The following is a 15,897-nucleotide window of genomic DNA, read 5'->3' on the forward strand; positions in this document are numbered from 1 at the left end:
TCGCTGATGTAGCCAAGTGAGGAGGACACAGCAGTGCATCACTCGAAGTTAATTGATTTGGCTGCTGCACCCATGAACTTTTCACTTTGATCGGCACTGTGACAGGAAGCAATCACCCATCAGCTCTCCAGTGATTTACAAAGGCGCAGTTGAATGGCGTGAGGAAGCCGCCAGGGTAGATTGATTAGAATCATCCTAAAGCTCGCAAGAGATCCAAAGCACAGCACACTGCCCCTGTCTGGCAGCAGCAAGCAGTGCCGTCTGTGGGAGAGCTCATTCCAGGTCACCCACTCTCTGTGGGCGAGAAAGCTAGAGAGGGTGGAGTGTTCCGAGCGAGAGAGAGGGATGGAGAGACGGGGGGGGGAGAAGAAAAAAAGGCAAACCAGATAGAGAGAGAATATATCTATAACTCAGTAAATGCCAGCTTTCACACTGTTCTGCTCCAGATAGAGAGCCCTGAATATATATTTTATTTTGTTGCCATTTATTGACGGAGTGATTCATTTCCTGAGTCTATATAAAGCAGAGTACTGTAGCTACAATGCCTGCATGTCTTTGCTGTGGCATTGGCACCGGGCTGAGGAGGAAGAAGAAGAAAAAAAAGCGAACCCCTTGAAGAAGAGTCATGATGGTTGTACAAAAGACGGCAATGTGTTTTGTGGGCTTGCCTCTCCTCTGAGCTCATCACACACTAATTAGGCAGAACGCAGCCCACCTACTTTCTTTACCAACCAGCTTACTTCCAGTTGCATAGAAACATTGCGAGTGAATCATCGCACTTTTGTGTTGTCGCCCGTCAGTCAGCGCGCCGATGACTGTCAGATAAGATCCAGTGTGAGCTGGTGCAAAGAGGATTTTTAAAAACTGGACAAACTGCTGTAAATGCAAAACAAAAAAAGCTGTTCTTAAAAACACTTGCATTTCAATAGTAAAAACACAACAATAAAAGTGTGCCACCAGGTCTTGTTGTCATGGAAACAATGTGTTTTTTTTACTAAAAAGATTTTTAAACAAAGTTGACAGTTGCAGGTCTGTTATGGACTGTGTTTGTTTGTTAGCCGCGGAGCTAATTAGCAGAGTGTGTGCTTTCAATCACTTCCATGCAGATGGCTGCAGCCGGGTAGCGTGTGATCACCGGAGCTGCAGCACATCAGCGTGTGAATGAGCGGCAGCGTCTTAGCAGCAAGTAAGTGTGGCCACTTCTTTATGAATGGGGGGGGGGGGGCTCGTGCATAAGTCCGCCACCTTTTTGTTTTTTTTGCAAAACAGAAGCCGGGTGTATTTAGGTTGTGCCGTAACAAAAGTGGTGACACTCTGAAGAAGTCAGTTACCATGGATACAAAAATAAATTTTTTGAGGCCTTGTGTAATCGTTTTCCCTGTAATTTATTTATCTATTTATTCATGTTTTTATTTATTTTAGTTTGTTTGGGAGCCTGCCTGCTGGTTTCTTACTTGGAGTTTCTTTAATTCGACTCTTCCTTCCTTCCGTCTGATTCATTCGAGGAATATTGGCGCACTGGGCTTTGGCTATTAGGCAAACAACATAAGTGAAGTGAGCTTTTGTCTTCAATAATTATACAGAGTAATAACAGAATCTTCAGCACGCTGCTGACGCACTACAAGGCAATAATGGCTCTCCCTTGTTTTTCATATTTCATAATCACACACTTGAATGAGCTATTAGCAGTGGCCTCGTGAAAATTAATCAGACAGCAGAAATGAAGAGGTAAAGTGCGATTGGCTCGTCGGGGCGTTCGGATGCTCCGAGTCGGATTTTGTGTCCAGAGTCGTCTCATGCCTGGGTAACTTTGCTTCATTGTGCTGCTGAAAGATGCATGACGCCCGAGCCCGGCGGTTATAAAACAGTTCAAATAACAGGGACATATGTTCAGACAATTCCAGCACTTTGGACTCCCCCCCCACCCCCCACCCCACTGCTTAAACAGCGACAACTGTCTGCCGACAGGACGGGGCTGACTCACCATATACAGTGCGAGTGTTGTGCTGGTGTGCACGGGCTGAATGCATCACACTAAATGAGAATGGGAGACTCTAACGTCTGTGTGCACGCAGGATCCTGAAAAGGGTCATGTCCCTGAAATGACTATAGGGAGGTCTTCAGGCATGCACACCCTTGAATGAGATTATACTCAGCAAAAAGGACGGCTTTTAAAATTGTATTTGTGGTGGCCCGCATGCATGAACATATGATTTTATTTCCTTGGCAACAGCTTAATGTTTAAATATAGAATAAGAGAAGCTTAGCATACTCTTACCGGGGTTAATTTTTGGTTAACAGACTAAAAGTAAAAAGCCACCGATAATGGCGTCGCACAGCGTTCTCCTCGGTTCCCAATAGGGTGTCCTGAGTCCGACTTGTCCCAACAGGATGCCTGTAATGGGTAGATAGCAGGAGGAGATGGCGGGTGGGTGGGTGGGACGGTATATGAAAGAAAAGGCAGAGCTATTATATTTGGAACCCCAGGAATTTTTCTTTCTCTCAAAAGAAAAGTAGACCATCATCCACTCTTCCTGTGGTCCTTCTCCCTCTCTTTTATGTCCACGTTATGCAATCGTCTGTTTCTTTTATTCAAAGCCTCGAAGGCTCGGGCTCTGACGGAGGAGGATGGAGGACCTCAACAGGTGAAGATTTTTATTCTAGGGCTGGATGAGGAGGAGGAGGAGGAGGAGGAGGAGGAGGTGGAGGAAGAAGAAGAAGAGGAGGAGGACGATAGTGATGTTCTTTTAATAATAAGCCATCTGATCTGCTCACAATGCCCTATGAGTGCAACTCATGCTCCTGACAGCCGGTCCTAGTGGATCCCTGGCCCCATGCTTACATGACCCATGCAGCATCTCCACCATCTGTCTGCAGTGGGACTCCAAGGCAGCACTCAGAGGGAGGGGGGGGGGGGGGGGGGGGGGTTGTCAGCTCTCCCTGAGGACCCCCTGAGCTGCAGTTTTGATCTGCTAATTATGTTTAATTGAGGCTGTGTAATTCTCTAAAATTCCTCTTATCTCCGACCAAGTAGATTTTAACAAACTCTGGTGCAGACAGAGAGAATATGACACATCATCATCCTTCTCATCATCCTCATCCTCATCCTCATCATAATCATCTGCAGCAGCAGCATAAATCGTCTAGGTGCAGTAGTAATTTCGAAGGGACCAGTGTTTTAAATCGGGGGGAAGTGTGTTTCTGTTTGTGTGTGTCTGTGTGTGTGTGTGTGTGTGTGTGTGTGCGCGCACGGGGACCAGTACATTGGGTTACAGCAGTTGAGGCGGAAATTGAAATGTTTTATCAGTTGTGCGCAGCAGCGGAGGCTCTGATGAGCGGAGGCGCGACGCGGCGACTTGTTTGACGCCGAGACAGTCGTCACACACACACACACACACACTCACGATCTCTCTCTCTCTCACACACACACACATAGGGAGAGAGAGGGGGGTGCTTGCACAATAGCGCGCACGCGGTCTCCCTATTTGGCGAGATGGCACCAGGCAGGTGATGCCATAACCGACGGATGGTTTTGTGCGCCATTACCTCTCTCATGCGTCTTTTTTCTTTTTGGATGAGACGCGCCCGCAGAGACGCAGAGGAACCCCGGCGGCGACAGACGAGGAGGAGACGTCAGTTTCTAACGAGCTGTGAAGTTGGGGGTCGCTTTTCCTTTTCTAGGGGGTGAAGGGTACAGACATGGCGCGCACCCTTCCTCCAACTGAATCTCTTTAGATTTTTTTTTAAATGGCAGGATGAAGTCACACAAGTCTGCACCCCTGTCACCACCACCCCCACTCCGACACCACCCTCTCCTCCCATTCAGGCCCCGGTGCCCATATGTTTAATTAACCAGGCTGATGTGTGAGTACCTTCAGCCAGCGAGGCGTGGGCGGGCGGGCTGCGGGGTAAAGAGGCTGCTGCTGCTGGAGGATCTCTCCTGATTCCTCTGCCTGCACCGGGGCAGCCGCTCGGTCTAACCGGAGCATCACCGACACACACACACACACAAACACACGCTCACACACACAAAACAACAACTCGACCTGCGTTTAAACTTGTTCCCGATTGTTTCTGGTTATTTTTTTGGAAGGGGAAGCGCGGAGCTCAGTGCGCGTCGGGGAGGACGGCGCGAGTGAGGAGAGAGAGAGAGGAGAGAGAGGAGAGAGAGGGAGTGTGTGTTGATGTATGTGCGTGTGTTATTTGTGACGGAATCCCCCCTTCGGTCTCTAAGAATCCGCGAGGAAGAGGAGGAGGAGGGCAGGAGAAGAAGAGGAGGAGGAGGAGGAGGAGGAGGCGCGCGGACCTGTCCACGAGCCCAGCTCACTGCGGAACGCGCGGGGCTGCTGCCGCTGGAGAATCCGAACCCACGGTTCCTCTGGATTCTAGAATCGCACTGATCCCCCCCCCCCACCCACCCTCAGCGCAAGGCTACGGGATTTTTTAATTTTTTATTTCTTTACCCCCCCCCCCATTGTTCTTGTCTCTGTCTCCATCGCTCAACGGACGGTGTTTGACAGCTTCACCGGGAGGAATACTCTTACCTATCCACCGGGGGAGAGGTGCCTCTGCTGCTGCTGGTGCTGCCGGTGGAGGGGGAGCTCTTCGGGGGGGGCAGACAGGTGGATTTATCCGTGTGCTGCTGCTGCTGGTGCTGCTGGTGTGTTGTCTTTCCCTGTAATTTTTTTTGGGAGGGGGGGGTGGATTGGATGGATGGATTAATCTGACGGAGGAGAGTGGTATGTGACTCCCACTCCTCCCCGGCCGAGGGCACCCGAATGGAGTAACAGGCTGCAATGTCATCTCCACCTGGCCGCCTGGAGAGATGTGTCACGGGAATGGGGTGAGTTATTTCAGTCGTGGTGACATCGGTGGTTTTTTATTTTTATTCACTTGAACTCCTCTCCTCCCGCGCGCCACACGCACGCACACACACACGCGCGCACTCCTCTCAAAGTGGAGCAGTGGCGGCAGGTTTGTGTTCCACCGCGCGTCCGAGTCCCCGACACACAACCTGCTGCATGTCCTACATACACGAGTCCGGTACCGGGGAGAGGAGCGTGAGGGGAATATTCACCGGGAGCCACAGGCTGTTTTCAACGCTCCCCCACTCTCTCTCTCTCTCTCTCTCTCTCTCTCTCTCTCTCTCTCTCTCTCTCTCTCTCTCTCTCTCTCTCACACAACACACACACACACACACTCCCTCCCTCCTCTCTCTCTGACACACACACACACGCACACACACAGAGAATATCCTACCTACTAATTTATCTTACTCTCGGTGCCATTCCAAGGTTTTAACTTGTGTTTTCATGACGCACGCTCTCCATCCAATAAACCCGTGCATCTCCATAAAAGAGGGGGACACGCACACGCACACACACACACACACACACACACACACACACACAGTTTTAATGAGGAATATAACCACACTGGGCATCAGCCTGTGTAAGACGCGCGTCCTCGAATTCAACAAGTCTGCGCCTTTTGGCCGAGCTGCGTCGCGGCCGAACCCACTAACGGGCTCGCTTGTGTGTCTCCTTGTGTTGCAGATCAAGTTTGAACACTTTTCCTCTGGTTTCATTGACGCAGTGAGAAGGAACAGAAATGCCAGTGAGCAGCGGACAGGTCACGGTGGCTGCGCGCACGGGCGCACGCACCGCGGCACCAGAGCGCAGCATTCGTTCTCGCACGGACTCCGCAGAAGAAGGCGCAAAACCCCCGCCACCGCAAACCCGCAGCTGCCGCGCTTTGTGACACCGAAGGTAAGGACCGCGACTGGTGACGGAGATCAGGGGGGGTGGGGAGGAGGAGGAAGAGGAGGAGGAGGAGGATGAGGAGGACGCGCAGTCAGAGTCTCAGAGCGGCTCAGACATGGTGCCACCGTGCGACGCTAAGCGGCGCTGTTGCATCACATTCTTCCCCTGCTGCTGCTGAGAGAGAGAGAGAGAGAGAGAGAGAGAGAGAGAGAGAGAGAGAGAGAGAGAGAGAGAGAGAGAGAGAGAGAGAGAGAGAGAGAGAGAGAGAGAGAGAGAGAGAGAGAGAGAGAGAGAGAGAGAGAGAGAGAGAGAGAGAGGCCCTGTAATGAATTCATATCTCAAATTACGGTTTTCAGGCTCTGAATGCAGTCACGTTGTAGAAACACATTTTCTTTTCCGTTTTCCTCCCGCTGCCCGTGCCAAGTCTGACACACCAAGTGTCTTCTCCTCCTCTCAGGGACGAAGAAGCCATCGCACACACGTGCACACACACATGCACACACACACACATGCAAAGATGCTACACCAGGGGCAACTATAAGAGTCTGACTTATCGGAGCAGGATATATGACCGAATAAAGAACCCATAATCCCATAAGTCTCCATCAGACTAATTATCCCAGGTTGCGGAGCGGTGCCCTCATTTCTACATGCTGAGTATTGTGTGTGTGTGTGTGGCTTCCATCGTGATCATTTCTGGCAAATTATCGTTCACGCCATACCAGACTCATTGTGGTGTAGTCGAGAACCGGGGAGGGAGACTGATGATGTGCTCAGCAGTAGCCTATTTTCTTGAATAGTGGGATGACACAAAAAGAGATCAACTCTGTAGGGCATAAACGCAGTAGAGTGGGGAGCAGTGAGTGTCTGGAGCTGTTGCTATCTTCATTAATATAAATATCTTGTGCGAAGGCTGCAAGGAATTCTGGGTGTGATGTCATAATACCTTTTTAAACCTTCAAAGTGCAGGCCCACTTTTTCGGTTCACCTTCTTTTTTTGTTGTTGTTCTCAGCCCGGAGAGCGTTTCCCCCTGCAGCTCGGCTGCTCCACACACGTTCTCATCACCAACCGTCTCCTGTTAAACAACTACACCAACAAAAGCTAACCAGCGAAAGCACGAAAATGTGAAAATTCTCAGCGGTGCGATAGATACAATATTCTGAGTCCCATTTTTTTTGGACTCCAGCATGAAATTATGTGTCGAGATGCATCTCAGCGAGCTGCTCAGCGAACCAGCTCCACTGTTGGCACCGTAGATCAGAACTCATCGTTTCGGAGCGGCTCGTCTGAAATGAAACTCTGCTCTGCTTTCTCTGCAGGTAAAGCTATTTAATCCCCGACTTCAAATGTGTTGTTGCCATCATGTTGCGCTGCCTTTAACAGGATGGCCCTCTCGGGATTATTTCTGATGGCACCTAAGTGAAACCGGTTGATATTCACATCACCGACATTAACATCCTGTTTTGTAGCGTAGATCTAAAAGATTTCTTCTCCCACCGCTGTGCTAAATTCATTTTTTTCCCCCCTGTAGAAACATTTTTTGAAAAGTGGTTTCTTGCTGAGAAAGGGCATCAAAAGGTGAGCGCCCACGCTGCGCCGTGTCACGTCTTGGGCAGTGCTTTGGTTTTTAATAGCGTGCTTGACGTTCCTTTGGCTGCAGCCCCACAATTAGCCCAAAATCTAGATATGCCTGCAGGCTGGGGGGAAAGGTTCAGAGAGCAATCGGGCAGAAGTCTCAATATTTTAATGAAAGATACACGGAGAGTTTTTTTTACTGTGATCCAAAAGTATCGCAATTATAACACAGGGGCAGATCTAGGGGTGAGGCCAGGGGGGGCACTGGCCCCAGCAACAATCCGATTGGTCCCTGAAGTCCCCTGTCCTGCCAGTAGTCTGTTTTTTTAATACTAACAATATTATTAAATTTTTGTATTTTCTAAGCTAACAGTAAACACGGAATGACTTAAATGTGCATGGATGTTGGACATGTAGTTGCAGCCTGTGTGTAAGTTGTGGCCCCTTTATGGCCCCTGATTTAGAAATCACTGTTACAACAGCTCTTCAGCAAAATAGCTACAATCAAAATGAATTAAAACATGTAATTGCTGAGCTGTAATGTTTTCAGGTATTTATTTTTCCAGAACTAGACGTGTTCACTTGTGTAGCTCAGTTGAAATTATTTCAGTCACACACACAAGAATAAGATTCCTCATATCCTCTTCTTTTCTTCTTTGCCTCCATTTCCATAAACAAATACCGGATTTTTAGGAATAAACACGGAAGATTTCCACCTGCAGCTTATGAGGAATAGTTAAGGGAACAGCCAAAGACCCGGTGGGTGGAATTTGCACCTTCCTGCCCTGTGTTGTAGCTCGTACTTGTCCTGACGGAGTTATTGACGTATCCCGCGATAAGAGCTACAGCGAATAATTCCCTAATCTGCGCTGTGTGTTTTTTGGTTCGGAGCTCGCTATCCAAGAAGTTGACAGACTCCATGTTTGGAAAAAAACTAAACAACAGGAAATAAAAAAAGGTTTTTCAGTGAGGAGGCTCTGCCTGGAGCGTTAAGCCAAACCACACCACGTGCAGCCACCGAGCCCGTGGCGTGGCCTTTAGCCGTCATCTGCCGAGCGGGTGCTTTCTTTAAAGTCAATTAAACCCGCTGCCATGCACTGCGCTGCACTGCGTCAGATGGTTTTGTCTTGAGAGCATCCAGCGCAAAGATTTGCCCACGTTTGACTCTCCCTGTGGAATTCCAACTCCTTTTCTTGCTCGCTGTCAGAGGAATGTAAAAAAAGAAAAACAAACAGAAGTGCCTGCCCTCACAGCGGCCGCCTTCGTACGTACAATCACAGGTCACATGCTGCTCACACGAGCCCTGATGACTGTTTTCATTTTCCCTGTTCCTCGCAATTACCAGTGTGAAGGACTGACTGACATATGGTAACGAGTCATTTGACCCCTGCTGATCCTCTGTATATTGATGTGATGGTGCCGTCTCATACACAAGTTAATAACCCCAAAAGCCTCTTATGAACGTGCTCTGTTTAATCATTTAATCAAAACACTGTCGGTGGTCTCATTTAATGAGTTAGTCAGCCGTAGTGATTTTAAGTAGGGTTTGACTAATTTAGGCTTTTGAACTGGTATTTTTAGAATGAAGTCGATGCTTTGAATGTGTGAATTTGACCGTTTTTCGTACAGTAAAAAACACGAGAGCTCGTATTCTGAGTATTGAAGTGAACCCCCCGCAGATTTCATTGTAGAAGTGATATGAAAAGAGGCTACATTCATAAATATACGATTTCCGTAACTCCATCCCAGTGTGTGTGCGAGCTGCAGCAAACATTCACACTTCATCAATAGTCTGACATGCACATGAGCAAGCGACTGAATGTTTACAGCTGCACCTTCATTGTTTTCATCTGCTTCAGATTCCAGATAAATCTCATCCAGTTCCAGCCCACTTTTCCCAAAACTTCACTGATAGGATTTACGTAATCCTGTTGGAATAAATCGGAAAATTGGGGTGTTTTTTTCTTCTTTTTTTTTAAAAGCGAGAAATAATAATTCTCATCGCTCAGGCTAGGATTTGGATTTAGGAAATCAAATCCGACTTTTAATCAATCTCAAAACTTGTATCTGTGTTTTTCACAGCTCGAAGGCACGATAGTTTAGATGCCGAAAATCTGGATAATCTTGATCCTGCTTGAGAGGTGGTTTCGGGGGGGGGGGGGGGGGGGGGGTTTAGAGACATGACGAGCATAATAGAGCAGAAACCACCTTTTACTATTTTCATCAATAAATCCGCCACAACAGTCTCTCTCTCTCCTAACACCACTGTTACAGATGCAGGGACCAGTCCATGAAATGGCCTTTTGAACCTTTTATTTTTCAAACAAATAGCTTTGAATTCACGTTGCTGTGAGGCTGTGTTCCTTCCTTCAAAGTGACATGTTGCAGAATAGAGTTTTGAAGGATGTCGGCCATTCACTGACTCCCTGAATATTGCCTGTAGGATATTATTCACTGTACAGTAAACTGGGAGTAAAGGAAACTCTTTTATACCCTTTTCACTTTCTCAACGAGCAGAATGAAGCTATTGACAACATTATTTATTCAGGAGATGCCAGATAGATGTTAAATGGGTGTTGAGTAATTCATGAGTTTGCTTGAGACCTGTAGTCCTTGTCTATCGCCTCCTAACAATGTCATACGCAGGTGTACAACAACTGAAGTTATATTGACAACAAACTGAACTAGGACTTGGGATCATGTCTAATAAATAATTGTTAAAGCTGCATCAACTGAGTTTTTTTTTGGCCACTTGACAGTAACGTAACAAGCTGTAAACACAACACTGACAAATTATCACCTCGTAAAGTTGTCTCGGTAAATGTGTCAGCAAGCGATTGCTTATTTACACGTTCAGGCCTGGAACAACAGTGGAATTCAATACCTTCGCCAATGTTTTCACCACTTTGTTTGTCGGCTTGCTGGTTGGTTGCTTTGTTTTTTCAGCGTTATCATGTAAAAACTGCTGGAAGGGTTTCCACAAAACTTGGGGGGAGGATGTAGAACGGGTCCAAATTGCAGGAACCTGTTGGATTTTGGCGCAGATCAGGATCAAGGGGTGGAACTTTTAACTTTCTTTAGATTGCGAGGTGTTTTTTAAAGTATTTTCACTGATTTCCTATAGGTAAAAATTTGCTGAAAAAAATCATGATTGGATTTAAGGAGACGGTTCGGCTGTAGAAGAGGTTTGCGCTCTGTTCAGTCTCTTAGTTGATTTGATTTTGAATTCAACAGGTTGACTCAAGAACTACTGACCAGATTTCCACGAAACTTAGCCGAAGGATGGAACACGGGCCAAGAAAGAACCCATTTAATTTAGGTGCAGATCCTCGAATTTTACTTTTAATCTCTTTCATTAACGTTGCGAAATAGGGCGTTCATTTCCCCGGATATCTGAGTGTGTGTAATTTGGTGCGGATCCAAAACGAATCCAGATCTAGCGGATGTAAATGTGGTTTCATTAGGTGACTGTTGGGCTTTGGTAGCTTTATATGCTCTACTGTGTGCTATGGTAGTTTTTAGATTAGATTCAACGTTATTGTCATTGTGCAGAGTACAAGTACAACGCTAATGAAATGCAGTTTGTATCTAACCGGAAGTGCAGGAAAGTGAGTACTACTATATATAATTTACAATATTTACATTGGGGGACAGTGGAGCCTTCCATATACAGATATATATATATACAGGTGAATAGTTTGAATGCTTTACTACGTTTGTTAGCTGTTCTCTAACTGTCACACGTTGGGTTTATTTGAGCTATTTCACTTAAAACATCTGCTCCTGTTTTGATGTTGGAAATGAGATTGATGAAAGCAACTGAGAAAAAAGTAAACTTGCAGACTTGAAAAACCAGAACAATGACCGAGAATCTAAAGGACTCCACAGAGCCGAGAGAAACTGCAACACCTTTATGGTTCACGGGGTAATTTGATCCATAATTAATGTTCAAGTGTTGATTAGTGCAGCTTTAAAACCTCTGCGCTGGAAACGCAGCCTTGATGTTGGTAGTCAGTGGTCATTGTTCCAGATAAGATGCACACAGATGTGCTCGGCTTTGATGTCAGTGTTCATCTTTCAGTTGGAAGCTTCAGGCTTTTAAGATGGTGGATGTTTCATTTAGGACTGTAGCCCCCCCCCACTGAGTCTATTCGAATACTGTGCTTTTGAATTAGCTTGATTAGTATCAAGCACAACATGTGGCTTTGAGAGTGAGAACCATTCCCGGTGTCCTAGGAGGCTTAGTTGTTACCTTAAATGATGCCTTTTGCACATTGTCAGTCTGAGGGGTTCCTCCAAGCTCACAAAGAGGCTTAGGGAGGTGTGTGTGTGTGTGAGAGAGTGTGGCCAGACTGGTCTCGACTTCTTGGTCCACTTAACACCCAAAAACCCATATATTCCAATTTTATGCTTTCCCAGACAACAGGTTGTGGTTCAGACTGGTTTAACACTGTCCTAGTTAAGACTTTCTTGAGCTTTTTAAATCCAATTTGATCAAGTTCTCCATGGCTACGACGAACAAATCGCTCATATAAATGTGTCCGTGATATTAAACCACTTTCATTCTCATCTCCAAAAGGGGATAATTGCACGAGGTCTCACTGATTCCGTGAAAGATGGTTCCCACTCCCATGAATTCACGTCGTACATATGTTACATCACAATTAGCCCCATGTGTTACTGAGATGATTAATACGCTTTCTCTTCAGTGAATCATTATTCTGCCAGAGGAGATCACACATTAGGACAGTTGGGTTGTCTTTAAGCAGTGGTACTACAGCGCTGCACAATCCTACTCTACTGTCACACCATCATTCCACTGGCAGGAAGAGGGTGTGAAAAGAATAGTCGTGGTAATTCTCTTGATGAGCCGGCAGCCACGTTGTGAAGGAGGAAGTCAGGTACTGTGTGCTCAGTGCTAACGATGGCAATGATGTAAAGTCAGCACTCGTACTGTATCGCCTAAATTGTCAGATTCTGCCTGTCTAGGGCCTTTTTTGGATCTTTTATTATCCAGAGTTTATTTTATTATCTGTTTCCTTGTCTGTATCTTGGATGTTTGACTTCCTGTCTTTGTCTATTTTCCCACCTTTGTGATCATCTATCCGCCCTGATGTGTTTCAGCTGTTTCCAGTTATCCTAGTCTGTCTTGTGTGTTTAGTCTCTGTGCCCTTTTTTATCCTTGTTCGTTTGTTCAGCTCTCCAGTCTTACCTTGTGCCTCAGCTCAGCTCCTTTGTGCTCCTCGAGTATTCTTCAGTTTGGACTTTTGTGTTTGCCTGTTTGCCTGTTTGCCTGGCAACCTACCTCTCATTAAATGATCTTAATAGTACCTTTCTGCCTTTGTCCAGCATCTGCATTGTGGGGCCAGTGAAATTGATTGAATAAAAACATTTTTTGTTGAATGACTTGAATGTTTGAGTGAATCTAACCGCTTCAGTTTTTCTTTTTGAGCTTTTTCTTGTGTAAGTTGAAGACTTAGAGTTACAGGTTCATGAACATGTTGGCTAAGGTAATGGACCTTGACGCTGGTTGCCACGCGCCAATAAACCAAACAACATGTTAGCTAGTGTGAGCTTAATGTTAGCCAGCACACGTTTAACTTTGCTGTTGACCAAAGGACCTATTGAAGGTTAAATGTTCAAATGTTGCTAGCTTGCGCTCACCAATAACAAGGATCCTGAACCTGCTCAGTGCTGCAGTCAAAATAAATGACGATGTTTTTGGAGCTAAATCAAGGTCGACTAACATGTTAACTCTTGTTCCACTGAAAGTTGCGATCTGTATATCGTATATACATATATATAAATATCCCTTTTGGGGCTGGTGTGTTTCTTGTTAGATTTCTTTTAGTTTCATCTTGTTTCCATTCTGTGATTTTGAGAAGGTTGCCAACAAACATGTCCGGTTCCAGTTCGTTAAAATTAAGAATAAGAAGGTACGAAATGTCCCATGCGCATTTACGCTTCATAAGATATCTAATGCAGACGTTAACGTGCACTCCTCCCCTTGTTTTCGTTGGACGAGCCAGTTTGCGAGACGCTACGTGTTCATACTGACACATACGTACGTACACTGTGGCTAGACAGCTACGGTTTGCTTCTGTAAATCTGTGGGTCTTTCGTGTCAGTGTCATGTCTTTACCTCACTGTCATGCCACTGATCGGAAAGCAATGTTACTCCCTTATGCAAATTTGGTTAATAATACAATACGTTAATGAGTTAAAATCAAACACCTTCTCCACCTACAAACATCGATGCCCAACGGTGTACGTACAGATGCGCACACTGAAGGGCTTGTTAATGAGAAAATGATGAATTCCCCATCGGGGGGGGGACGAGCTGTTTGAGCTTATTTTCTCCAGAAAAGAAAAGCTGTCAAAATTAAGCTGTTTTATACATTATTGATCCGGTGAAAGTCAACCACACTTTAATCTCTTCTCATTTAGACGTGCTGGAATTGTGTTCTTCAGCTCAGTCAAAGCTCTCTGTCCTGTCTCTAGTTTGTACAAACACGGCACCTGGGAGACTTCCTCCGGCACTGACTCTGCTTTTATCGATTCTGCTGTTGATTTCTTTTTTTTTAATTTTGTTGCGGGTTATTAATCTGTTTGAGACACACAGTGTAACTGTGGTCTGGAAAGTGCTATATAATAATGATTAGTTCTGTAATTATCTAATTGTAGATTAACCAGTAAATCTGTAATGCATTTTTTAATATAAAGCCCAGGCATAAATTTTAATGATGCACAGTGGCGATAAAGCACATTTTCATACTCGCATCCCAGTGCACAGATTTTCGGAGGATGAGAACATCCTGGAGATTCACAACGATTGTTATAAATTAATAAATTAAACTCATAAACCTACAATCTGTGTAGCTGGTTTCACACTTTTAAACACATTTGCATACCAATAAATCCCCTGAAATATAACACGATAATCAATAACTATGGAGCATGACAATCCTGAAAACTAAAAATAACATGAAATGAGTCTGAATTAATGAGCCTGTGATTATCTGGAATATTAAACAACTTGACACATACCAGCAAACATCGTAGCTTGTTAATCTTGTCAATGTAATTTTTTTTTAGGCTTCATCAAATGAAATGCTTCTGCAATCTGCCAGGAAATTTTCAACATGGACCCAAATGCACCAGATTTCAACCTCGATCACCGCATGATTTACTGAGTCAGTGTCTGGCCGGGCTTCAATCTTTTTCTTCTCTAAATGATCTCGTTGAGAAGTCTGCCAGGCAGCAAGAGGCCAAAAATATTCATAAAACATCTGCAGATCATACAAAATATATAACTCCAGGTATACGGCAATGCTCCCGTCGACTCGGGCGACAAGTCCCGTCTCAGCCAGACGGGGCACTTGGTGACGAACATCTGAAGCGTCCCTCTCTTCCTGCCAAGTGCAGCTTTTAATGGCAATGACACAACACTTCAAAAGCATATTTTGACCAGACACTGGCGCCCAGAGATGAATAATCAAGGGTAGATGGCATGTTGGCGGCTTTTGAAATGTACGCGCTGACCCCAAAACTAAGTCACTTAAAATTTCATAGTGACATTATGTAAGATAATAATACAGTTTCTTTAATCTGCTCCCACTGCCCGATAAAAGTAAGAGAAAAGGCAAATGTTTGGAATACTACTTATCATATCTAAAACCAGTAAATGACATTGTATGTTGTTGAAGCGATGGACTTAATGGTTGTGAAACATACAATTGGTCTTCTTATGTGAATCTTCTATATATGGCTGTATTTAAATATATAATATTCAACACATCTTGATTAAAACATCTAAAAACATCTTAAATTATGTTATATATGTTGTTGACTTGTGTGTACTTACATTATCCAAAATGTTTCCAACAATATACAGATGAATCCACTTTTTTTTTTCCATCTTTTAATTGCGTAATAGTTGATTTACCCACGACTTTACTCGTCCTAGTTATAACTTCGGTGTAGGACAAAGGATAAACTGCCTGGCCAATTATTTTAGTTCCACCGAATAAAGCTTTAATGTATTTACTTCATCAGTGAACTTGACATTTCATGTAGATTTTCATTGGCAATGATGGTTAAGACAAAAACTCCCATAATCCCACGCTGCTTCACACAAGGTCTTTTGTTATTGTTTTGATTGATAGATCCCCCCCACCCCCCCCGCCCCCCCGCCCCTAGTGGCTATGTATTGTTCACTTAAACATGATGGGCGCATTGTGAAAACTGAGAATACCGATGAGATATCACATCAATCTTTATTAAAATTAGGAGTTATTAGAAAATTGCCAGGAGTGAGATGTCAGGTCTGATTATTCTGGTTTAACATTTTTGGTTTCTTCCATCCTTTGAGGTGTAAGACATCTATAATCAGTGTGTTTATGTTTTGATATCTATCTCTTTGATATATCCGATATAGAGTTTATATCTTTATGATTTTATTCCATGAAGAGCTGCTGTTCCAAAGTGTTTCAGGTGTTGCCTCGAACAGACTGACGTGTGAACCCCGGCAGCACATTTACAGGATAATGTGCCTGTTTG

At 45.0% G+C, this 15,897-nt stretch overlaps 1 protein-coding gene across 5 annotated transcripts in view; it reads left to right on the top strand.

Annotated features, from left to right (window-relative positions):
• Nucleotides 1-3,310: 3,310 nt before the first annotated feature.
• Nucleotides 3,311-15,897, top strand: part of grin2ab (glutamate receptor, ionotropic, N-methyl D-aspartate 2A, b) — a 120,145-nt gene continuing 107,558 nt past the window's right edge. For 3 of the 5 annotated variants that reach the window (XM_034596724.1, XM_034596715.1, XM_034596730.1), the window contains exons 1-2: nucleotides 4,826-4,843; nucleotides 5,556-5,768. In XM_034596724.1, coding sequence (XP_034452615.1) covers nucleotides 4,826-4,843; nucleotides 5,556-5,768 — 231 coding nt within the window. Of the gene's footprint in view, nucleotides 4,844-5,555; nucleotides 5,769-15,897 lie in introns of all 5 variants that reach the window. The other 2 variants (XM_034596736.1, XM_034596707.1) reach the window with 2 other exon arrangements.

The sequence above is a fragment of the Hippoglossus hippoglossus genome, chromosome 1, assembly GCF_009819705.1.
Source record: "Hippoglossus hippoglossus isolate fHipHip1 chromosome 1, fHipHip1.pri, whole genome shotgun sequence".
Classification (NCBI taxonomy): domain Eukaryota; kingdom Metazoa; phylum Chordata; class Actinopteri; order Pleuronectiformes; family Pleuronectidae; genus Hippoglossus; species Hippoglossus hippoglossus.